The following is a 26,969-nucleotide window of genomic DNA, read 5'->3' on the forward strand; positions in this document are numbered from 1 at the left end:
TAACTGAAGAGATTTCACTCTTAAGACAAACTAATGTGGATGCCAAGGAGAACATTAAAATTGGTCTTTGGATATCAGACCACTGAGTGTGTGTTTTATGTTGTTCCTTTGAGAGGAGGCAGTTTAGAATGATAGGTTAGGACATGGACTAAAGCCAGATAGCCTGGATTCAAATTTAGATTCCAAGTATGACTTTGGACTGTAACTTTTGAAGTGAAGTAACTTTTTTGCACCTCAGTGTCCTCATCTATAAAGTGAGAACAATAATAGCCCCTAACTCATAAGGCAGATCTGCTCACATAACTTTGCCACTCAGTTTCTCCTAAATTGAAAAACATGTATTAGTGGAATTTGAGGGAGAAGAGGACATGATTCAGAATTAGTAGGAAAGCAGGGTGGTATTACAGAGAGCAATGAAAGGATCTGACTATTTTGTTCCCTGCCTGCTTCCTCACTAGACTGGAAGCTTCTTTCAGGCAGAGATTTGCTTCCTCATATCCCAGTCCCTGGCTCAATGTGTGACATAAAATTAGCACTCACTATATATTTGTTGAATGCATTTTCATGTGTAACTTTAAATATAAAGCAATTTAATAAATAATTTTATATGTTTAGATATGTATTTGTCTAATAGTTTTGATATTTAATTTTTTAACAACCCGAAATAATCTTTGAAGTACTTATGACTTTTTTTTTTTGGTGTTTTTTTTGTTTTGTTTTGTTTTGTTTTGTTGCTTTTCCAGGCCAGTTGGAATGCCAAAAATGGAAAAAGTTTACTTACATAATCCTAGTTCTGAAGAAACTATTACTTTAGTATCAATATCTGCTACAACATCACATTTTCATGCATCATTTTTTCAAAATAGGGTAAGTATTTCCACTATAAACGTTTCCCTTAAGTTTGAAATTGAAATATCTAGATTTTTTCATGTATAATCTAATTTTGCTATAATTAAAATCCAATGTGAATGTTTCATGTTTGTTCTGGGTTTCAGTTTGCCTCATTTCCTAAGAATTACCACTTCTTTTAAATACACATTGTTTTTCTCAACATCAAACAACTTAACAATTTAACTTTGAACCAAAGCACTCTGAAAAATGTAGCAGTCAGAAATTTAGTTGACTTTTTTCCTTTTTAATAATAAGTGATTCCTCAGTACCGTGTTAGATTTCTATTATTCCATAATAAACTACCACAAACATGATAGCTTAAAACAACACCCACTTAGCACATAGTATAAGTCATAAGTCCAGTAGGCTCTTTGCTCAGAGTATCATAATAAGGCTGTAATTAAATTGTCAGCAGGGCTGAGTCCTCGACTGGACTGTAGGAAAATCCACTTCCCAACTCACTCAGAATTCAGTTTCTTGTGCTTTTAGAACTGGGGACCCAATTCACTGCTGGCTCTTAGCCAGGGACCTCTCTCAGTTTCCTAGGGCGCCCACATTGCTTGTCAGCATCTTCGAGCCAGCACCAGTGGAGAAAATTCTGCCTCAATCATGCCATTGGGTTAGGACCATCTGGATAGTCTCTTTTTTGGTTAATTGAGTCAACTAACTGATGACCTCAGCTACGTTTGCAAAATCCCTTTTATGGTGTAATGTAAATAACCACAGGCATGGTATCTCCTCATAATTACAATTTCAGAGATAAGGGCAGGAAATTTGGGGAGCTATTTTAGAGTTCCACCTACCAAAAGTACCTTCTAAAATTTAACTTTACAATCATTTTTGTAGATAGTATGCAAACTTGTTATTTAAAAAAATTATCTGACCAAAAATTTGGGTCTTCATAAATTTTGGATTTGAGAGAATACACACATTAAGCTTTAATAGATAGGATGCAAAAAAATAATAATAAATGAGCTCCCAAAAAAGCTAAAAAGCAAGTATCAGAGGGAAGTAAATGAATGGAACCTAATTTCATCTTCCCAGAGTTTTCACTGGCTCCTTTGAAGAGAGATGACCAAATAAAAAGCAACTTTTTTAAAAAGCAGCTAAAATTATATAAATTATTTAGATTTTCCATTCCTCTTTTCAAAAATCCTACTTCATCATAGGTTGTCCTTAGCTAGCAACTTCTGGAGAAAAAAAGGGGGAACATAATTTTGACTTTTTAATTTTTTTATTTTTTTTTATTTTTATTTTTTATTTATTTATGATAGTCACAGAGAGAGAGAGAGAGGCAGAGACACAGGCAGAGGGAGAAGCAGGCTCCATGCACCGGGAGCCCGATGTGGGATTCGATCCCAGGTCTCCAGGATCGCGCCCTGGGCCAAAGGCAGGCGCCAAACCGCTGCGCCACCCAGGGATCCCAATTTTGACTTTTTTAAATTTAAAAGTATTCTATTAACAAGGAACTGATGAGTTAGCATGTTGCTTTCAGTAATAAAGATTTTATTTTTGTGGTACTCCTGGAAAACACCCCTTTTTGAAAATATTTCTTAAAATAAGTTTTCCTTGAGTTATTTTTTATTGTTACCTAAAAGATGTTTTCAGAGCTTTTATAAACGTGCTGATGTTCTCAAATAATAGAATGCCTGTGCTGGGAGAGACTCATGTATTCATCCAGTCCAGTACCTTCATTATACAAACGAAGAAAGCACTCAACTCCAGAGATTGCACCTCTCATGCAGTTAATGACAGGACCGGAGGTGAGGGTCTAGGTGCTCTATGGCCTACCCACTGATTTGTATCTTATTAAACTATAGTGTGACGTATATGTTACCACCTGAATATAGAGGTACACTTATGCCTAAATTCAACAACCCAGCTTCTGGGGCATGGCCAATGTGTAGAGACATGTTTGGTTAAATAGCAAAATAGTGAAGTGAAAATGGAAACAATTTAAAAATAGTTCACAACTGCCCTACAGATTTTATTTTTAACTTTTTAACGTTCTTTGCTAATTCAAGCAATGTTTTGTTGTTTCTAAACTCCCAAGGTTCACCCCTTATAAAGGCCAGACTTTTCACTTTTTTCATGTTGCTATTGTAAGACAAAGACTAAACCAAGAGTTACAAATAAAGATTGTTATAGGAACCACATAGAAAATGTAAATGAGCGAAGGAGGCCACATGGAGTGAGGGTCACCTGGAGAACATGTGTCCTGTCCAAAGCGATCAGCTCACACTCAGCTCTAGCCAGTGGTTACCATGTGGGAATGTAAGTCCATGCCTGGTAATTCTCATATTCCAAGAAAAATCAGAAATAGGAATTTTTATATGATATCTTCCAGCTTTTACACATTGAAAATAAACTCAATTTTAGAAAGACAGATGGTGTAGACCAAACAAAACAAGCTAACGGCCACTAGCTTGACATTTCCGAACTAGACTTTCCCAGGGACCTATTTCTACACATGAACTTTATGCAAAGAGAAGAGTTTTTCTGAAAATTCTTCAAAAAAAAAAATCTTCAAAAGAAAAACTAAATGTGTATGTTAGTCAAAGGACAAGTTAAAAACTAATTTGTCAGGATATGGAATTAAACAATAAAAATCTATTATAACCTGTCAAAATCTAGTTAACTCACCTAGTTTTAGCTTCAAAAAGAGGTGGCTGAAGTCTACGCTATCTTTTCTTACTTCTTCCTCTTGGTTTCCATCTTAGTTCCCTGCAGTAAGGTGTGGACTCCAGCAGCTCAAGAAGTGGATGGGAGAAATGAAATGAACTCTTGGGGAAAGAGATAACTTTATTTCCCCTTCACTTCAGTTTTAGGCCTATGGCAGCCTTTGGTGAAAGATGAAAAGAGTCTTTTTGTGTCCAGGAGAGCAATTTTAACTCTTTGTCACCTTTAGAATTCCTGGTCAGATCTTATTTCCTTGAGAATGGAAATTTTCTGTAACTCACTTAAGTTTTTGGGTATTTACCAATATCATCTTTACATTAATTAGCTAGAAGGAAATAGAGAAAAGAGTGATTATTGTTTTTAAAAGGCCCAAGTTTTGTATAACCATATAATAACCCACACACAAATAATCCCCTTAGTAAGGGTTTCTTTTAACCTGAAAATCAAGAAAATAACAGTAATAAGGAATGTGGTTATATGAAAATTTGTTTTTCTATATATGACTTCTAATAATTATCTGTTATTGTAATTACCTGTTAATTAACTATAATTATCTAGTTAGTTATAATTATAATTTAAAATACCATAATATTAAGACTGCAATTTAGACCTATTCATCTTTCGTGACTGTTTTGTATATTGGCCATAAAATATGTAGTATATGTTTTGTATCAAAGAATGCAGATTTTTAATACTCTAGTTATAATAGTCAAATTTTGATTATAGTAAGATTTATAAAAATGCAGTGCCTAACAGATATAGGTAAGCATACACAAATTACTTTTCCATGATTGTCTAGAACCTTTTGATCGATTAAATTTTCAGATAACCCGAAGATTAACTAGGAAAACATTGTTTCAGTCTGTGACTAAAATTAAAACTTTTTAGCCCATATATTTTATTATGCTTAATATAATCTCTTCTCATGAGGTTGAAGGTCATTAATGAATATCAATGATTATTTTTAGTTAGATATAGAAGCCTGGACATTGTTTATTCTATTTCAGGTTAAACTCTGATATCCACATATGTTAATGGGAATTGAACAAAATGTAATCTAGCAATAGTATGGAATATTATGATGTGGATAATAGAATGAATTAATCTATATCTGTTGACAGATTACTATGATATTTGTGTTAATATGTAAGAAAAGCACATTGTAGAGTAGGATATGATGCCATTTTTATAAAAAGTAAAAATGACGTACATATTTGGACAGTTAATAAGAGTCAGAGTAAGGTACAGATAGGTTAACTAGATAAGCTGAAAAGGAAGAGAATGGGGGAAGGTTTGTTGTATTAACTGTTTCTTCATACATCTTGATACTGTATCTCCAAGTAAAATAAGCACTACTTTTGGAATTTAAGGCATGTAAGAAAATTTAAATTAGAAAATAGTTTACTATCTGTGTGGAAATAAGGACTTAAACAAATATTTCTTAAATGCCTACTAAGTGCCCGGCACTTTGGATTTATCACTGAAAAACAAAGATCCTTCACTTATGATACTTCTGGGGAGCTTGGGAGATAGCAATAGAGGGGAGAAGGCAAGAATAATAAGTAAATTTTATAGAATACTGGATGGTAATGAGCAGATGATTAGATGATGAGCACAGAAAAAGTAGGATAGGGATCCCTTGGTGGCGCAGCGGTTTGGCGCCTGCCTTTGGCCCAGGGCGCGATCCTGGAGACCCGGGATCGAATCCCACGTCGGGCTCCCGGTGCATGGAGCCTGCTTCTCCCTCTGCCTGTGTCTCTGCCTCTCTCTCTCTCTCTCTCTCTCTGTGTGACTATCATAAATAAATAAAAATTAAAAAAAAAAAGTAGGATAAATGGATTAGGAGTACAGTGGGAGGTGTGGTCCAATTTTTTTTTTAATTGTGATATAATTGACATTTAACATTGTGTAAGTCTGAGATATACAGTTGACATTATAACACTGTAAATTTAAGATGGACAGTGTGTTGATTTGATACATTTATATATTGCAATATGATTACCACTATAGGGTTAGCTAACACCTCTATCATGTCACTTAATTCTCATTTCCCTTTTCTGGTAGGAACTATACTAGTTTCTTAGGAGCTTTGAAGTTTATAATACAGTGTTGTCTATGATCACTGTGCTCTGCATTAGATGTCTAGAACTTCTTTTTCTTCTACATTTGTACCCTTCAATTATGTATCACCAATTTCCCCACCATCTAGTCCTTGGTAACCACCATTCTATGCTCTGATTTTTACAAGTTTGGCGTTTTAAAATTCCATATAGCAATAGCAGAAAGGATTTGTCTTTTTCTGTCTGGCTTACCTCCTTTAGCACAATGCGCTCAAGGCCCATCCATGTTGCAAATGGCAGGATTTCCTTTTTTCTCATGGCTGAATAAGTATTCCATGGGGTGTGTGTGGGGGTGGGTATGCGCACTGTCTTTTTAATCTATTTGTTGATAAGATACTTGGGTTGTTTCTATATTTGGCTATTGTGAATAATGCTACAGTAAAAATGGGAGTGAATATCTCTTTGATAGCCTATTTTCATTTTCTTTGGGTAAATACCCAGAAGTAGGACTGCCAGATTATTTTGTTCTATTTTTAATTTTTGAGGAACCTCCATACCGTTTTGAACCAATTTACATTACCACCAACAGTGTACAGGATTTCCATATTTCTGCATCTCATCGACACTTGTTCTCTCTTCTCTTCTTAGTGATAGCCATTCTAACAGTTGTGAAGTGATATCTCACTGTGGTTTTGATTTGCATTTCCCTGACAAATAAAATTGTCAAGCATCTTTTTGTATACCTGTTGGCTATGTCTTTGGGAAAATACCTGTTTTGTTGCTCAGATAACATCTGTCTTTATATATATATATATATATATATATATATATATATCTGATATAATCATTTTTTAATCAGATTTTTGGGGTTTTGTTATTGAGTTTTATGAGTTCTTTATGTATATTAGATATTAACCCCTTATCTGACATAGGATTTGCAAATATCTTCTTCCATGTTACACGTTTCCTTTCTATTTTGTTGATCTTTTATTTTGCTCTGCAGAGGTTTTTTAATTTGATATAGTTCCACTTACTGATTTTTGCTTTTGTTTCTTGGACTTTAGTGTCATGTTTAAAAAAATCATGGCCTACACCAATATCAGTGTTTTCTTCTAGATGTTTATTGTATCAGGTCTTAAGTTTAAGCCTTTAATCCATTTTTAATTAATTTTGGTGAGTGATGGAAGATAGAGATCTAATTTCATTTTTCTGCATCTGGTTATCCAGTTTTTCTAACACCATTTGAGTGTTCTTGGCTTCCTTGTCAAATATTAGTTGACTATATATGCGGAGATTTATTCCTGGACTGTTCTGTTCCATTGGTTTATTTGCCAGTACTATACTATTTTAATTACAGCAGCTTCATGGTATAGTTTGAAAGCAGGAAGTGTGATGCCTTAGGCTTTGTTCTTTCTCATGATTGCTTTGGCTATTTGGAGTCTTATGGTTCCATACAAATTTTAGGATTGTTTTATCTATTTCTCTAAAAATGCCTTTGGGATATTGATGGGAATTGCCTTGACTCTACAGATGACTTTAAGGTAGTATGGACATTTTAACAGACAGTTACTGGAATATTAATTCTTCCAATCAACGAGTGAAATATCTTTCCATCTGTTTGTGTCTTTCGTTTCTTTCATCAAGGTTTTGTAGTTTTCATAACACAGATACATCTCAGATATTACAGGTTTAGTTCCAGACCACTGGAGTAAAGTAAAGTGATTATCATAATAAAGTGAACATCACAATGAAATGAATTTTTTAGTTTTCCAGGGCACATAAAATTTATGTTTACACTGTACAGTTTTTTTGGTTGAGTCTATATTTAGGATTTTCTATATATAAGATCAGATCATCTGCAAATATGACAATTTTACCTCTTCCTTCCTGATTCAGATGCCTTTCATTTCTTTATCTTGCCTAACTGGTCTAACTAGGCCTTCCATTATTACGCTGAGTAAGCATGGTAGGGTGGACACCCTTATCTTGTTCCTGATCGTAGCGGAAAAGCTTTCAGTTTTTTATGTTGAGTATGATGTGAGCTATGGATTTTCCATATATGGCCTTGATCATACAGAGTTATGTCATATCTGTACCCAGTCTGTTGAGAGTTTTTATCATGAAAATATGTTGTGTTTTGTCAAATGTGTTTCTGCATTTATTGAGATGATCATTTGATTTTTATCTTTCATTCTGTTAATATGATGTATCACGTTTATTGATTTATATGTATTGAACTATCCTTTCATCCCAGGGAGAAATCCTGCTTGGTCATGGTGTATAATACTTTGTGTGTTGAATTCAGTTTGCTAATATTTTTTGAGAACTTTTTCATCTGTATTCATCAAGAGTATTGGTCTATAGTTTTCTTGTTTGTCCTTGTTGGCTTTGGTATCAGGATAACGCTGGCTTCATAAAATGAATTTTAAAGTGTTCTGTCCCTTCAAATTTTTAGAAGTGTTTGAGAAGGATTGGCATTAATTCTTTAAATGTTTGGTAGAATTCATTAGTGAAACCAGCTTATCCTGTGGTTTTCTATGTTGAGAGGTTTTTGATTACTGATTCAGTCTCCTTACTCACTGTTCTTTTCAGATTTTCTCTTCATGATTCAGTCTTGGTAGGTTGTATGTTTCTGAGAATTTATCCATTTCTTAAAGGTTATCTAATTTGTTGGTATATAATTGTTCATACTAGTCTCTTATGATCCCATGTATTTCTGTAGTATCAATTGTAATGTCTCCTTTTTCATTTCTGACTTTGGATTTTGTCTTCTTCTTTCATGGTTTGTGTAGCTGAAGATTTGCTGATTTTGTTTTATCTGTTTGAAACCAGCTCTTAGTTTCACTGGTTTTTTTCCTTATTGTTTTTCTGGTCTCTATTTTATTTATTTCTGCTCTGATTTTTATTTCTTTCCTTTTGCTAATTTTGGACTTGGGCTTATAGTTCTATTTCCAGTTCCTTGAGGTGTAAAGTTAGGTTGTTTATTTGAGATGTTTCTATTTTCTTAATATATGCATTTACAACTATAAAGTCCCTCTTAGAACTGCTTTTGCAGCATCCCATAAGTTTTGGTATGGTATATTTCCATTTTCATTTGTTTCAATTTTTGGGGGGGTTTCCCTTTTGATTTCTTTTTGGACCCTTTTGGTTGTCAGGAGTATGTTGTTTAATTTACACACATTTGGGGCAGCCCGGGTGGCTCGGTGGTTTGGCGCCGCCTTCAGCCCAGGTATGATCCTGTAGACCTGGGATCGAGTCCCATGTCAGGCTCCCTGCATGGAGCCTGCTTCTCCTTCTGCCTGTGTCTCTGCCTCTCTCTCTCTCTTCTGTCTCTCATGAATAAATAAAATCTTTTTAAATTTTTTTTTTAAATTACACACATTTGTAGATTTTCCAGCTTTCCTTTGATTGATTTCTAGTTGCATACCGTTATGACTGAAAATATACTTGATATTATTACTTACCATTAGACGTGGTATGTGTACTGTCATATGGTCTGCGTTGGAGAATGTTTTGTGTGCACTTGAGAAGAACATGTATTTGCTGCTATGGGATGGATTGATCTGTAAATGTCCGTTATGTCTATTTGGTTTAATCAGTGATTCACGTCCATTTCCCTGTTGATGTTCTGTCTGGATGATATCCATTGATGAAAGTGGGGGTATTGAAGTCCCTTGCTGTTATTGTATTGTCATCTTTTTCTTCCTTCAAATCTGTTAATATTTGTTAATATATTTAGGTACTCTTATGTTGGGTAATGTATTTACAGTTGTTATATCCTCTTTACATATTGACCCCTTTATTATTATATTATGACCTACTTTGTCTCTTATTACCATTTTTGGCTTTTAAAGTCTATTTCATCCGATATAAGCATAGCAGCCTTCACTCTCTTTTGGTTTCTACTTGCACTGAATGTCTTTTTCCAGCTCTTCACTTTGAACCAATGTGTGCCCTTAAAGCAGAAGTTTGCCTTCTCTAGGCAGTATAGAATTGGGTCTCATTTCTTTATCTAGTCTGTGTTCCTTTTGGTTGGTGAATCAATTCATTTATATTTAGAGTTATTCTTGATATATAAGGGCTTACTAATGCAGTCTTCTTAATGGCTTTCTGGTGATTTTGTGTCTCCACTGATTCTTTTTCCCTCTGTTTCTTCTTATTCTTTTTTTTTAATTGATTTATTCATGAGAGACAGAGACATAGGCAGAGGGAGAAGCAGGCTCCTCAAAGGGAGCCTGATGCGTGACTCGATCCCAGATCCTGTGATTATTCCCTGAGGTGAAGGAAGACGCTTAACCCCTGATCCACCCAGGCATCCCTTTGCCTCTCTTTCTACCGGCCTTTATAGATTCATGATTTTTCATGGTGTCGGTCTGTTTCCCCTTTCTTTAACTTTTGTGAATCTGTTTTTGCCTCTTGGTACCATGAAGTTTACATAAAACATAAAGCCATCCATTTTAAGCTGATAACAACTTCAGTTGTGTAAAAGCTTTACCCTTTACTCTTCCCTCTTTAATATGCTTGATGTCATTATTTACCTCTTTTTAAATTGTGTGCTCATTGATAAATTATAGTAGCTATAATTAATTTTAATGTTCTTCTTTAACCTTTCTACTACAGTTAAGAGGTTAACACATCATCCTTTTACAGAATTAGGATTTTCTATGTCTGACTGTATATTTGCCTTTACCCAGTGTGTCGTATACTTTCATGTTTTTGGACCACTATTAACATCTTTTCATTTCAGCTAGAACTCCTTTCAGCATTTCTTAAAAGTTAGTCTGGGGGTGACGAACTCCCTCAGAATTCACCAGTGAATTGTTAGTCCAAGAAAGTCTTTATTTCTCCTTTGCATCTGAAGGAGAACTTTGTCAGATGAGAGCATTCTTGGGTAGCAGTTTTTTTCTTTCAGTACTTTGAGTATGTCATCCACTCTCTCTTGGCCCGTAGGGTTTCTGCTGGGAAATCACTAATAGCCTCATGGAGTTCCTTTATAGTTTACAATCTTTTTTTCTGGGTTCTTTTAGGATTCTCTCTTTATCTTTGATTTTTGACTGTTTCATTACACCATGTGTCGGAGAAGGTCTTTTGCATTGAGGTAATAGGATGACCCATTAGCTTCATGAACGTGGTATCCAAGCATCTCCCCAGGTTTGAGAAGTTCTCAGCTATTATTTCTTTAAATAAACTTTCTGCCCCCTTCTCCCTCTTTTATCTGGTGCTTGGATTATTATATTTGTTCTTTGATGGAATCCCATAGTTCCAATAGGCTTTCTTCACTCTTATTCTTTTTCCTTTGTTCTATTCTAATTGGATAATTTAGAATTTCTAGATTACATATTCTGTCTTTTCTTTGTTTTACTCTGCTGTACATGCTCTCTATTGCATTGTTTTTTTCATTTATTTATTTTTTTTAAGATTTTATTTATTTATTCATGAGAGGCACAGAGAGAGAGAGAGAGGCAGAGACATAGGCAGAGGGAGAAGCAGGCTCCACGCAGGGAGCCCGACATGGGACTCGATCCCGGATCTCCAGGATCACGCCTTGGGCTGAAGGCAGCGCTAAACTGCTGAGCCATCTGGGCTGCCCTGCATTGTTTTTTCATTTAGTCATTGAAATCTTAAGTTCCAGAATTTCAGTTTTGTTCTTTTTTATTATTTCTTCTCTTTGTTAAGGGTCTCATTTTGTTTATGTATTGTTTCCTGAGTTTTCTTGTAGATCACTGAGTTTATTCAAAAGAACTACTTTGAGGGGCTCCTGGATGGCTAGTTGGTTAAGCGTCTACCTTCGGCTCAGGTCATGATCCCAGGGTCCTGGGATTGAGCCCCGTATCAGGCTCCCTGCTCAGTGGGGAGCCTGCCTCTCCCTCTCCCTCTCCCTGCCACTCTCCCTGCTTGTGCTCTCTCTCTCTCTGTCAAAACAAGAAAGAAAATCTTAAAGAAAAAAAAAAAAAGAATTGCTTTGAATCCTTCATCAACTAGATTGCAAAAATCTGTGCTCTTGCTTGGAGAATTACTGTTCTTCTAGTGATCACATTTTTTTTTCATGTTCCTTGTAGTTTTACATTTCTGCTTTTGTGTTTAAAGTAGCAGACCCTTTCCTAAATCTTTACTAGTTGTCTTCAGATGGGGTATATTATTTGTTGGTGCTGTTATATTTGGATTTTCTCTACCTTTTAGATTTTCTAGAAGGTGTTACTCTAATTTGTGGTTTCAGCCTTGCCCACACATCCTGCTGTTTTTCTGATAACAGTCCATTTACGGACTTGCTCTCACCACTGCGCTTGGGAGTGAGAAGAGATGTGGGTTTAGCACTCAGGACATTGGGGTGCCTATAGACAACGTGGGCATATCTTTGGGCAAAGTATTCCCAGAGGCTCATGGGCAGACTGTTTGCTGAAGTCCTGAGTGCAGTCTCCAGGAATTATATACCTTTAATGCCCTTTGATGTTCTTACCTATCTCTTTTCTGCTCTTCTCCCTTCCCCAGTTTGGAGGTCCTGCTTCAGTGCTCTGGGTGCTACTGGAGAGAAACAAGTTTCTCCTGCTGTGTCCTGCATTAGTGGGGTAGCCGGGTACTCGCTTACTGCTCTCCTTTTCCCTTGTTGTAGAAGTCCCACTGCTGGATAATTCACTCCCATGGAGTGTTCCCATGGGGGAGGGGAGGGGGGGTGGCACTTGGAAAATTCCACTTATGGTCTCTACTGTGACCATACTTTCTTTTTTTGCTTCATTGTGTCCACAGAAAGCCTGGACTTTTGTAACGTATGTCTTGTATGGGATTTTGCCTAGGACAGCACTCTCCAACTTTTGTCCCCACCATGGCGAAAGTGGTTGGGACAAGTGCACTGGTTCTGCAGCCCATGCTGAAGTCTATCTACCTACTACCAGATGCACAAGTGGTCGAGACAATTCCTAGGTCCCCTGGCATATGGTGCTGAATCCCACAATTCCTACAAAGGCCCTTCTGTTTGTAAATGGATTTCTAATCTACTATAACTTCAAAGGGGGACAAAAAGGAGGAACATCTTATGCTGCCATCACTCCTCCAGTTTTCAGTAGGATAGCACAGGCTTCATTTAGAAGGTGACATTTTGAACAGATTTGAAGGAGGTCAGAGAGTGTACTGAATGGAAGGAAGTGGAATATATGGAAGAACAACATTCCAGACAGCACAAAGGGTCCGATGTGAACGTATGACTGTATGTAAAGAGGACAGTGTGGCTAAACCAGAGTGACCAAGGGTGAGAGAAGTGAAGGAGGATGGGAGGGGGCAAAGTGTGAAGGGCCTTACAAGCTATGATGAGTACTTTGGCTCTTATCCTGATTGAAATTGGAAACCTCCATGGATTTGAGCTGAGAAATGAAATGATAGCTTTTGTTTTTTAAGAATCTATTAAAAAGAGACTGCAGAAGAGCAAGGGGAGAATCAGGGACACCGGTTACATTAGCTGTTGCAGCACCTAATGGTAGGAAGACAATTACTCTGACAAGAGTGAAGAAGTGAAGAAAGCTGTTGGAATTGGGATATATTTGAAGGATATAGCCAATAGGGTTTCCTGATGTGGGACTAAGAAAAAGAGTCAAGACTGACTCTATGATTTTTGTCCCAAGCTACCAAAATGACAGAGTTGTTATCAACCCGAGTGGAGAAGCTGAGGATAGAGCAGGTTTGGGGAGTATAATCAGTAGTTCAGTTTTCAACGAGTTAGATTTGAGATGTCTCTTAGACATTCAGGTACAAGTGCCAAGTGACAATTGGTGTCTGAGTTCAGATTATAAGAGAAAGGACTGGATTCGAAATGGAAGTTTAAGAGTCCGTGGTGAAGTCATGGACCTGGAGATGAGCTTACCAAGGGAGCCAGCCAGGGAATGAGCAATGATACAAAGGTGAAATACTTAGCTGCACATAATGTTAGGTTAGAGCTAGCACACCTTACTTGTTCTTCATTACTTTTTATACTGTTTTCTAATTTTTTATCACACCAAATTCATCTAATTTAGAAAGTGTGCAGGAAAGTGGACAAAAGAATACATTGTCGCAAATCTGATGAATTCTTTCTTTCTTTCTTTCTTTTCTTTATTTTCTTTCTTTTCTTTCTTTTAGTTACACACACACACACAGAGAGAGAGAGAGGCAGAGACACAGGCAGAGGGAGAAGCAGGCTCCATGCACCGGGAGCCCCACGTGGGACTCCATCCTGGGTCTCCAGGATCACGCCCTGGGCCAAAGGCAGGCACTAAACTGCTGCACCACCCAGGGATCCCAATCTGATGAATTCTTAATGGGAAGATTACATTCCTGAGCCTGCTGTTCTGTTACATCCTTATGTGTCACTTGTAATTAGATTTTCCCTGTTACTAAAAAAAGAAGAAAAGAAATGTTTGTTTTTTCTATCTCAGGGTCTTCTTAAAGTACTGAAATTATAGTGGAGTCAAGTCTTTTTTTTTTTTTTTAAGATTTATTTATTTATGATAGACATAGAGAGAAAGAGAGGCAGAGATACAGGAGGAGGGAGAAGCAGGCTCCATGCTGGGAGCCCGACGTGGGACTCGATCCCGGGACTCCAGGATCGCACCCTGGGCCAAAGGCAGGCGCCAAACCGCTGAGCCACCCAGGGATCCCCCTGGAATCAAGTCTTGATAGGTATTAAGAACTATCAAAGAGAACTTGTACTCTGATTTCTAGACTCTTCTCCACCCCTCCCTGGATGTAAATGACATCGTAAAGCAAAGCCTCATCTTGCATAGGAATTAAGCAACAAGATTGATCATGTTTATGGTTTATTTAATAATTAAGATCTCAAAAAAAAAATAATTAAGATCTCAGAGATCATCTAATAAAACTGGCTCATTTTGAAATTAGGAGACACTGAAACCTACAGAGGGGGGATCCCTGGGTGGCTCAGCGGTTTAGCGCCTGCCTTTGGCTCAGGATGTGATCCTGGAGTCGCAGGATCAAGTCCCACATCAGGTTCCTGGCACAGAGCCTGCTTCTCCCTCTGCCTGTGTCTCTGTCCCTCCCCCCGTGTCTTTCATGAATAAATAAATAAAATCTTTAAAAAAAAAAAAAAAAAAGAAAGAAAGAAAAAGATAGAAAGAAACCTACAGAGGTTAAAAAGACTTGCCAAAATCGCAGTTTCTTAGTGACCTAACTAGAAACTGAGGTCTCCAGTACATCACCTACTTACTCAAGACTAGATAGCCAATTCTGATAGTGGTAAAAGATTATACAAAGAATTAAGTGTTCCTGGGACGCCTGGGTGGCTCAATGGTTAAGCGTCTGCCTTTGGCCCAGGACATGTTCCTGGAGTCCCGGGATCAAGGCCCATATCAGGCTCCCTTGCATGGAGCCTGCTTCTCTCTCTGCCTAAGTCTCTGCCTCTCTCTCTCTCTCTTTCTCTCTGTCTCTCATGAATAAATAAATAAAACTTAAAAAAAAAAAAGGAATTAAGTGTTCCATGATAATGTGCCTTCCTTTTTAAATTTAGATGGGCTTTTGAAAGATATTATTTAAATATGTACATAAGTTCCTATAAAAATTTTAAAGGAAACCAGTTTTTCTCTCGCTGGAAAAATTTCCCTGTAGTAAACACAGGCCTTATGAATATCTTTTTCATTGACATTAGAACTACTGTCAAACAGGAGTACCATACTCATTGATTCTAAAACAATTTTTTCAACATTTTTATGTCTCTGAAATTGGAGCCCATCTTACAGTGAAGGGCATAGTACTGTCCCTGTTAGCTTGCATTGAAGTTGATTTTTTTCCCCAGAGTGACAATACTAGTGGTCTCAGCGCTACCAGCTAAACATTATATTTACTGCTTGAGGTTTTGAGGGACTATTATTATATAATCATATTATAAATCTGCATGAGTCCTGAGTTACAGTTGAAATTTTGAGAGTAAATTAGTTTTCCTCCCTCAATACAGTGCCCAGAATGAGCCATACAGATTTCTTCACTGCTCCTTTCTGTGAGATTTTTGTTATCCTTATTTCTTGCTTTGAAACATGGAAGTTTCTGATTAGCTCTGCATCTTTTAGTGTTACAAAATTTAGCATCTGTATTATAAGCACTGGCATCTTAGATGGGAAAAATAATGTTCTTTTCTCAAACAGCCTTGAGGTTCTTCTCTGTGCCCCTAGATGTCAGCAGTGAGTCCTGAACTGTCCAAGGGGTAATGAGGGTGATAAATAGGTGGCCAGGAATATGACCCCTTAGAGTTAAATTCACAGCTGTGAGAAGTGTGGACAGACTGCATGTGTTTAGTGAAATTATCTGTTTTATTTAGAGATTTTTGTTGTCTTAAAGTAGATTTGAGTTGATTCTTGCCTTCCAGTGGTTAACCTAAACATTCAATTACTTGTCCTTGTTCCAGGAAACTGAAGACCCTTATAAAAAAGATCCAGGCTAAAATACAGTCTTGAGTGAATCTGCAAATTATATATCATGCAAATTATATATATGTTATATATAATGGTATACTTTCAGTAAAATTCACCCATTTTAACGTATAGTTCTGAGTTTTGACAAACTCATAGTGATGTAATCAATGACTCAGTCAACTCAAGCCTCTGAGTATACCCTATTTCAGAGGTTATATAAATGGAGCGATGCAGTATATAGCTCTTTGAGTCTGACTTATTCATTTAGCATAATGCATTTCACATTATCCATGTAGTTGGATATATATCCATTCTTTGTACCACTTTATTGCTCAGTAATATTTCATTAGATGTCAGTATTCCAGTTTGTTTATCCATTCACCAGTTAAAGATATTTACATTCTTCCCAGTTTGGAGTTATTATAAATAAAACCACTATAAATGTTCATATATAGATTTTTGTGTGAACATAAATGTTTCATTTCCTCATTTCCCTTATATAAATACTTAGGAATGGAATTGCTGAGTCTTACACTAAGTATATGCTTAACAGTTTCTCATAGTGACTGTACCATTTTGCATTCCCACCAGGAATGAATGTATGCTCCAGTTGTTCAGCATCTTTGTTAGTACTTAGTATTGTGAGGATGGGTTTTTGTTTGCTTGTTTTTAATTTTAGTCACTAAAGTAGTTGTATGGTGTTCATTTTTGTTTTATTTTTAATTTTTGTTTTAATTTACATTTGTTATTAACGATGGTGAACATCTTTTCAGTTGCTTATTTGCCAACCATCTATTTTCTTTGGTGAAATGTCTGCAATTCTCCCACCTGTTTTTTAATTGGGTTGTTTTCTTAAATGAGTTCTTGAGAGTTCTTTATATATTCTAGATATGTCTTTATCACATATGTGATTTGCAAATCTTTTCTTCCTGTTTGCAGCATGTCTTTTCATTCTCTTTACAGAATGTTTCCAAAGACAAGTTTTTAATTTCCATGAAGTCCATTTTATCAAGTTTTCTTTTATGGGTCATGCTTTTTGGACTTGTAGCAAAGAACTCTTTGCCTAAACCAACGTCACAAAAATTTTCTCCAGTTTTTCTTCCAGAAGTTTAATAGTTTTAGATTTTATATTTAGGTCTATGATCCATTTTGATTTAATCTTTGTTTATGGTATGAGTTGCAGATCAAGCTCATTTTGTATTGCATATAAATATACAGTTGTTCCTACACCATTGATTGGAAAGGCTTCTTTCAAATCCCTCTACATTTTTGCCAAAAATCAGTTGACCTTGTAAGTGTGTGGGTCTATTTCTTGGACTCTCCCTTATGTTCTAATATGTATCTAATAGGTGGACTCTAAAATGTCTACCCTCCACCAATATCACACTTTTATGTTTACTGGAGCTTTTGAATAATTTCTAGATATTATGAGTCCTCCAGGTTTTCCTTTTTTCAAAATTGTTTTTGCTCTTTTTAATTTTTTTTTAAGATTTTATTTATTTGAGAGAGAGAGAGAATGTGAGCGGGTAGGGAGGAGCAGAGGGAGAGGGAGAAGCAGGCTCCCCACTGAGCAGAAAGCCCAATCCAGGGCTTGATCCCAGGACCTGGAGATCATGACTTAACCCGAAGGCAAACGCTTAACTGACTGAGTCACCCAGGTGCCCTTGTTTGGCTCTTTTTATTCCCTTTTCTTGCTATCTAAAGTTTGGAATCAGCTTCTTTTATTTTAAATCTTGCTGTGGTTTTTGTATTATGTTATTTTGAAGTACTCTTAAATGTATTTAAAAAATATGCACAGATAATCTCCTTGGATTCCTTACCCACTTTCTCCTAGTGCTAACATCTTATATACAATTATCAAAACAAGGAGATTAACATTGGTACAATATTATTAAAAAACTTATATGAAGGGCGCCTGGGTGGCTCAGTTGGTTAAGCATCTGCCTTCGTCTCAGGTCATGATTTCAGGGTCCTGGGATCAAGCCCCACATCAGACTCCTCTTGTCCCTCTCCCTCTGTCCTTCCCCTTTACCCATGCCCCCGCCCCCAACTCTCAAAATCTTTTAAAAAACTTACATGAATTTCATCAGTTTTCCTATCACCATTGTACTTTTTCTGCTATAGGATATTATCTCAACATTGCATGTAGCTCTTTCCCTTAGACTGAAATTTTTATTGCAGTTGCATTGGATATATAAATCAATTGGTGGAGAATTAACATTTTAACAATTGAATCTTCTGATCCGTGAACACAGTATGTCTCTCCATTTTTTAAAGACTTTGATTTCTTTCAGCAGTATTTTGTAGTTTTCATCTTATAGAACTTGCACATTAATAGATTTATACCTCAGTATTTTTGTGTGTGTGATTGTAAATGATACTTTTTAAAAAACTGGAATTCCATTGTTCATTGGTAGTGTATGGAAATAACAACTGATCATTATACATTGACCTTGATTCCTGTGACTTGGTTAAACTCTTTTATTTTGGAAGGATTTTTGAAGATATTTTTGGAGTTCTTTATAGAGACAGCTATGTTGTTTGTGAATGAAGACAGATTGTTCTTAGTTTCTAATATGTATGCCTTTTATTTCTTTTTCTTGCCTCATTGCACTAATACTTCCAATATAATGTTGATCAGCTAACATGAGAGGACATCCCTGCCTTGTGCTATATTTCAGGAGGAAAGCATTCAGTCATTCACCATGAAATATGGTAGCTCTAGATAGGGTTTTTTAGATGTTCTTTATCAGGTTGAGGAATTTCTCTTCTACTGATCAGTTTACTGAGATTTCTAATCATGAGTGGGTATTGGATTTTGTCAATTTGTTTTATGCACCTTTTGAAATGACCATCTGATGGGACACCTGGGTGTCTGACTTGAGTGTCTGACTTTGGCCCAGTGCATGATCCTGGGATCCGGGATCAAGTCCCACATCAGGCTCCTTGCATGGAGCCTGCTTCTCCCTCTGCCTGTGTCTCTACCTCTCTCTCTCTCTCTCTCTCTCTGTGTCTCATGAATAAACAAACAAAATCTTAAAAAAAATAAAAATGACCATCTGACTTTTCTTCTGTAGTAAGTTGATAATACCAGTTACATTGATTTGACTTTTGCCTGTTGCCCTAGAGTTGAATTGTCAAGATAAAAAACCACTTGGTCATTTGATGTATTACCATTTTTTATATAGACTGGATTTAAGTTGCCAATATTTTGTAATTGATTATATGTGTACATTCATGAGGCATATTGACGTGGTTTTCTTTTCTCTTCAAGTCTTTGGTCTTGGTATCAGGGTAATGCTGAACCAGTAAACAAGGTGGGGAATGTTATCTCCTTTTCCGTGTGCTGTAAAATACTTAAGATAATTCCTTCTTAAGTATTTGGTAGAGAATTCTGCCATTCTACCAATGAAACCATCTGGGCTTGGACTTTTCTTTGTGGGAAGGTTTTAAATTACAAATTTAAACTTCTTTAATAGATATAAGTCTGTCTAGATTGTTTCATTTTGAATGAGCTTTGGCAGATTGTGTTTTTCAAAGAATCTGTCCATTTCTTCTAGTTATTAGATTTATGGTCATACAGTTGTTTGTAATATTCCTTGATCATCCTATTTTTTGTGTGAAAGGTATATATTAATGCTCACATTTCAATTTCTTATAGTTTTGTTTTCTTCCTTTTTAATCTTGGTCATTTTGTCTGGGGTTTTATCAGTTTATGGACCTTTTTGAGGCATTATCTTTTGGTTTTATTGACTTTCTACTATTTTTCTATTTTTTATTTTATTCCTTTCTGCTTCCTTTTGTCTATTGTTTTCTTCCTTTTGGATATTTTGGGTTTAATTTACTCTTTTTTCTAGTTTCTCAAAGTGGAAGCATAGATTACTGATTTTTGAAGCATTTCTTCTCAAAATAAGCATGTAATTGTATACATTTCCAGTGTTGCTTTAGCTACAGCCAACAATTTTGGTATGCTGTGTTTTAATTTAAAGTTGATTCAAAATATTTTAATTTCCCTGTGACTACTTCTTTGACCACTGGGTCATTGAGAAGTGTGTTAATTTCAAGCTACTTAGAGATTTACCAAGTATCTTCTGTTACTGACTTTGGCTCAAGTGTGACCTCCATCTCGTGTCTACAGCTTCCAGTGGTTGAATAGTCTCCTTTCAGCTTTCTATAAGCTTTTAGCAGAGTGTAAAAATTTTAGCTGAATGCATTTTACCCTCTTATATGGTAGCCTCATCTTCCCATTCTCTGCCATGGGTGAGCCAGTACATTCCATCTCTCCTTGGCAGTGCTTGTCTTTCCTCAAATTTGGGGCTACTTGTTACATAAACTCTGTGATAGGTTCAAGGAAATTTATGATTTTGTAGGTTATTCTTTTGATTGTTGATAAGCAGGGGAAATGTTCTTTCCAGCTTTCTGTATCATAAGGTAAAGCCAGAAGTCTCAGTGCCATGTATTTTAAGCTACAGTCTGGGGAGCTTTTTAGAGTTCAAGCCATGGAGGCAGAAAGAGAGAGGTCGATATCTGCATTATAAGGCTTCATCACAGACAGAACTTGTCATGGTCCCTTAAAGTCCATGGAGTAGCCCCATTGTTTTGTTGTAATAATGTTTTATTTCACTAACTACAATGACATTCTCAATCTGCACAAAATAACAGGAGTGAGTTTCTGCACGTAACTGCCACCCTGCCTGCCTTCTTTCCTAATTTAAGATGTAGACACATAACAGTGCCTTGTGTCAATGGGTGACAGAGGTCAAGGGGTTGAGGCCTGGGCTTATTTCTTCTTTGGAATAACAAGTTTCTGCTTAGTAGTAGAATAGTACATCTATATAAGAAGCTCAGCCTTGGCTCAACTCCTACCTGATTATGTGATGAGGGAACAGCTTATAATTAGGCACTTCATTCCAGCTTGGTGATTGTTGAATGAATAGAATCTAAGGAAACCATCTGCTGTAGAGGGTTTTAGGCTAGTAATTGGCAAAATGGTATGACTGGAGACATCAGTATGAAGACATAGTTTTTAGAGAACTTAAGCTATTTAATTGTGGTTAGCATAATCATATTTTTATGTATTAATTTAACTTAATTTAACTTTTTTTATTGCTGTTCTTTTTCAGAAAATACTTCCAGGAGGAAATACATCATTTGATGTAGTTTTTCTTGCAAGAGTAGTGGGAAATGTAGAAAATACTTTATTTATTAACACATCCAATCACGGGGTATTTACATACCAGGTAAGAACCAGGATTAAGACTTTCACTTATTTTATAAACTATAGCCTTCATCTCTGATGTATCATAGGACAGCCTATCAAGAACTCTCTTTAAAAACTCATAATAGGATAATAGGGAATGTAAGAGTTTAGACTTATTTAGAGCATTTTTACTCACTGCTGTGGCTGTGACCATCCCTGTTCAGATCAGACTGAACAATCTTTTAAAGCTCAGCTAAAGCATTAATGTAAGATTGGTTAGCAAAAGAATGATGAATATTTTACACTGACTAAATTTTTTAAATTTTACTTTGTGCATTTATGAAGCACACTGAATAATAGTTTCAAGATTAAAACATACATGCCTACTCTTCTTTAGTAAATAGATTAAGAATTGTTCTTTTTACGTGTAAGTATTATTTAGGTTATTAAAGATTGTTAATGTTTTATGAATCAAAATTTTGGAATATCAAGGTTATCAAGATCATTAAGAATTGTTTATATGGCACTGTACTACATACTCTACATGCATTTCTGCCTGTGTTATAGATACCATTGTCCTCATTATTTTAGTTAAGGAAAGTGAAGTTTCAAAAGGTTAAATAATTGGCTGAAATTATGATATTAATGGGTTATTGAGCAGGGATTCAATAATGTAATTACAAAGACCATCCTATTAACTACTGTGTTACAGTGCACTTGGAACACTGAGCTCCTTACTTAGCTAATGTCTTACTTGACAGTTTTTATTATTTTCTTTTGAGCATTTCTTCTTCAGGACCCAGAACATACCATATATCTTGAAAACTAGTGTCAGAGTAAACTAATTAGTCAGGCACTTGTGTTTGTTTATGGTGAATAAGTCTTTAATGGTTCTTTTTTTTTTTTTTTTTTTTTTTAATGGTTCTTTAGTAGACAGCCTGTATAGATGAGTAACTTTGAAGTGCTGTATAGATGACATTCATTTAACATGCACCTGTTGAGTAAATGAAGACTGTCATAAGAATATTAAGACCTTTGCTCTACAGAGGCACCCCCAATTGTCTGGATGGTTGTGGCCAGGCTGGACTACCTGAGGGTTGTGATCAGGTCATTCTCAAGTAGAGCCTCAGTGGCCAGCTGTCTTTCTTCACCTCTCCACATCTAGTCTTTCACAAAATCCCCCTCCTAAATATATCTTGAGTCTGTCTACCTCTCTCTTCTTCACTGCCATTGTTGCCTCTTACTGGATGACATAGTAGCCTCCCAACAGACCCTCCACACCTCCCCAGGCCCTACCACAGGCCATCATTCACTGTAGTCAGAGGGATCCTCTGTGAACATAAATCACATCTAGTCAACTTGCCCATGGAAATCCTAATGTTGTCCCATTGCTCTTAGAGCAAAATGTAAACTTTTTACCAAGGCCAGCAAGGCTCTGAGATTCTGATTCCCATATATTCCTCTTACCTCATTCCATTTGACCATGCTTCTTCAGATAGGTAAACCCTTTCCCATGTCATGCCCTTTGTATACTTCCCCTTACCTGAATACACTCTCGTTGCTGGCTTTTTCTCATCTTACTGGTGACATCAGCTTACATCACTTCCCAGCCTCACCCCAGCCAGTTATCCAATTACCTGTTTCTTTAGAACTTTTTTATTGTGGGCACCTGGGTGGCTCAGTGGTTGAGCATCTGCCTTTGGCTCAGGTTGTGATCCTGGGGTCCTGGAATCGAGTCCCACATCAGGCTCCCCGGAGGGAGCCTGCTTCTCCCTCTGCCTGTGTCTCTGCCTCTCATTCTCTGTCTCTCATGAGTAAATAAATAAAATCTTTAAAAAAAAAAAAAAACTTTTTTATTGTTATCTAGTCCATCCCTCATACTGGAATATAAGCTTTATGACAGCAGGCATATTATCTATCTTATTCACTATTGAATCATTCAGTACTGTATATATTTGTGCCTAGCACATCATGGGCACTTAATAAATATTTTCATTTGAATGACTGGTTCATCCTGTTTAGTCCGTCAGCCCAGGGCCTTGGCTTCCTATGTGGGTATGACCTGGAGCTGGGCTTAATATTTGAGAAATTGCTTGGGCCCTAGATCCATCTCGCTGTGGTTGGAGTAAAGAAATCTTTTGATTCCCTATTTTCTTCTTTTGTCTATTCTATGAACTCATGAAGGACTGCTGCCATTTTAATTTCCAATATATTATAGAAATAATTCCAAATACATATACATATATATGTAGTAAATCAAATGTGTAGCCAAATCAGTTATAGAAATTACATGAGTGTTCTTTTTAAAGGTAAAGATTTTCTTTTTTTTTTTTTTTAAAGGTAAAGATTTTCCATCTAAATAAGACTCCCTAGATTTCCCTAGATCAGTCAGTTATAACTATAAAAATGTTAGTTATCAAAACAACTCAAAATGTATTTTTTTTCACCCTTAAAATAGGTATTTGGTGTTGGAGTTCCAAACCCATATCGACTGAGGCCATTCCTTGGGGCCAGAGTCCCTGTGAACAGCAGTTTCTCACCTATCATAAATATACACAATCCTCATAGTGAGCCTTTACAGGTGAGTTTATGATGGTGATTTTGAATGAGTTTCATTTTGGCAAAAATTAATACTTAGCATGAAATCTCAGTTTGTTAGAGTTTCTGAGACTATTTAAAATAATGAAGTTTTATGGATATATCAAAGTGGGGGTATTCTTCTAGTGCAGCTTGCTGTGGTTGGAATTTTGGGTTACAGTAGTCCTGGTATTGAATTTTTGGAACCACTTTTAAAACTGTGGTTTCTCTGGTGGTAGAGTTTAGCAGCTCTGCATTTAACTTAAGAGTTTTCAGCTACATAATGCCACTACTTTTCTGGCATAACATAAATTTTTTTAAAACTTATTTTTGCTAATAAGTTTTAGGTGATGGCAGCCTGAAAATTAAAAGTCCAAGGGTAGGGTAATATAGAATCATGATTAAAAGCAAACTTTTTTTTTTCTTTTAATTAAAAAATCCAGCTCCTAATCTTACTCAGTCTGTTAGTACTGACTGTTTTCAAATCTGGAATCTCCTCCCTAATTCTGTCTCTGTACAGTGGGAGTGGTCAGTGTTGCTCCTTTATGTACTTCCTAAAATGCCCACCTTACATCCCCAACGACTTCCAATTATGTGACATTTGCTGCCACTGTAGCTTCAAGTTGTGTCATCTGATTGGAAAGTATTCTGGATACTTTCCAAAATAGTCCATAATATCCACACCCACGCTTCCCAGAGTTCTTTAGGACCAGTACTACAGGCCTTAACACTAGCTTAAACGTGACCAGTGGAGGGAAAACACTACATATTGTGGTAAGCTACAGAGCTTTCACAACCAAAATGATTCTTCTTGTCATCTCAGAAACCCCTGGTAGAAATGTTCACAAAGAAAGAGAAAATGAGGAAGAGCATAGTGAGATTTTTAGAGCATGAATTGTGAGATTATTTACTAAATTAGCAAGAAAGAGTTTTCTCCCTGACACCTGGCTAACATTTGGTGAGCATAGCTTCTAATAAAAATATTCTGCCCAGGGCAGCCCGGGTGGCTCAGCGGTTTAGTGCCACCTTCAGCCCAGGGCAGGATCCTGGAGACCGGAGATCAAGTCCCACGTCGGGCTCCCTGCATGGAGCCTGCTTCTCCCTCTGCCTGTGTCTCTGCCTTTCTCTCTTTCTCTCTCTCTCTGTCTCTAATGAATAAATAAATAAAATCTTTTTTAAAAATAAAAATATTCTGTCCAAATTTGAATTATTTTTAACTAGATATCTTTATTACAAAAGAAGAAAGTATTCTTCTGTCCTGTTTTTATGGTGAAAAGTATTTCCTCTTCATCATCACTTGATCATTTATATCCTTTGGGCTAACTTTACATAATGGTGTATTTTCCCTGTTCTAATTTTTATCACAAATTATACAGAATTTCATAAATTCTTGCTGCTTTCTTTGACTGTTTTCCATCAACTGATTTTTATTGTTGTTGTTTATCTAGACTTTTTCCAATTAGAACATTTTAATGAAGAATATATGCTAAACTGGACTTTTCACCAGCATATAGGAGAGCATTTGGAAAAACCAAAACTGCCCTCTTAAAACCAGTTGAGATTTACCTAGAAGGCACTCTTACCTGATGGTTCTATGTTATGCTGTGTCCATTAGTTTTATCATTAAATTTAAGAAAGTACTGTAGGGGATCCCTGGGTGGCGCAGCGGTTTGGCGCCTGCCTTTGGCTCAGGGCGCGATCCTGGAGATCCGTGATCAAATCCCACGTCGGGCTTCCGGTGCATGGAGCCTGCTTCTCTCTCTGCCTGTGTCTCTGCCTCTCTCTCTCTCTCTCTGTGTGTGTGTGACTATTGTAAATAAATAAATAAATAATTTAAAAAAATACTGTAAATAAGTTGCAACTGATTATATATAAAACACAAATATGAGTGTGTTCTCACTGAAAAAAAATGTTAACAATTCAAACATGTGAAGCACAAGTCCTCTTGAATTTCTACTTTTTAATCCAGTGCTATCCAGTAGAATTCTTTTTGATGATGTATCTGTATCTGCTTTGTTCAGTACAGCAGCCAGCAGCCACATGTGGTTAATGAACAATTGAATTTGTGGCTAGGGTGACTGAAGAACTGAACATTTTGTTTTATTTTATTTCAGTTATTTTAAATAATCACATGTAGCTAATAACTGTTGTATTAGCACAGTTCTAGTCCCAACCCTCTCTTCATATATACTATGCGTACTATCTTGGTGTGTCTTGTCAGACCCTTTTCAGTGTATTTGCATGCATATATGTGGACACCCAAAAATAAACATTCTTTGTGCAAATTTTTTTACATAAATTATATTCTCTATATATTTTTGGCTTCCTTTTTATCTATATGTTGCTAAATTAGAATAAATAGCACTGGACTTAAAATCAGGAATATGTTGTGTTCCTAGTTTTAATGTGATCTTTCCTTTGAATTTTATAATGTGGCCTTTTCTGTCCCCGTTTCCTTATTCCTTTCGTTATAATCAGTAGTCCACCTTTTAATCTTCTGTTTCCACACATTGTTATGCTTGTTTCCTTAATACCTTGGAAGATTAAACAAAATAATATATGATGTGGGTTTTCAGAAAAGGTTCTACAGTCACTCCATCAGTTAAAGTGGTATCACTATTAATACAACTGGGACTATAGGGAAACACTGTAATAAATCAGAAGGCAGGTAACAATAATACTCAAAGAAAATCTTAGCTTGTCAGTCTTTGCTAAATGTATTACTTTAACAACATACATCAACAACCTTTAAGTTTATACTAGAGTATTGCTGTTTTTCTTGCTTTGTCTTTTTTTATGTCCTCCTTAAGGACTTATGTGATAAAACAAGTGAATGTCTTCCACCCATTCTTTTACTTCACCCCAAATTTGTATTTAATTAAGTATATTCTTTTTAAGAGATAGGGTTACCTGCCTTTAAAAGAAAGTCTCCTGCCATATGACCCATTCTCTCCCTAGGTATTTACAGAAGAGAAAAGAAAGCAGATGGTCACACAAAGACTTATACAAATGCAGCTTTATCTGTAAAGACCAAAAACTGGAAGCAACCCAAATGTCCATCAGTAGGTGAATGGATCAAAAATTGTGGCATAACCATAAAATTGAAAAGAAATGAACTATTAATATATACAACAACATGGTGAATCTCAAAATAATTACATTGAGTAAAAATAG

At 36.2% G+C, this 26,969-nt stretch overlaps 1 protein-coding gene across 1 annotated transcript in view; it reads left to right on the plus strand.

Annotated features, from left to right (window-relative positions):
- Nucleotides 1–26,969, plus strand: part of TMEM131 (transmembrane protein 131) — a 227,704-nt gene that overhangs the window by 126,516 nt on the left and 74,219 nt on the right. Inside the window, exons 5-7 of the mRNA XM_025464690.3 lie at nt 744–867; nt 21,142–21,258; nt 23,677–23,799. Coding sequence (XP_025320475.3) covers nt 744–867; nt 21,142–21,258; nt 23,677–23,799 — 364 coding nt within the window. The remainder of the gene's footprint in view (nt 1–743; nt 868–21,141; nt 21,259–23,676; nt 23,800–26,969) is intronic.

The sequence above is a fragment of the Canis lupus genome, chromosome 10, assembly GCF_003254725.2.
Source record: "Canis lupus dingo isolate Sandy chromosome 10, ASM325472v2, whole genome shotgun sequence".
Taxonomy (NCBI): Eukaryota; Metazoa; Chordata; class Mammalia; order Carnivora; family Canidae; genus Canis; species Canis lupus.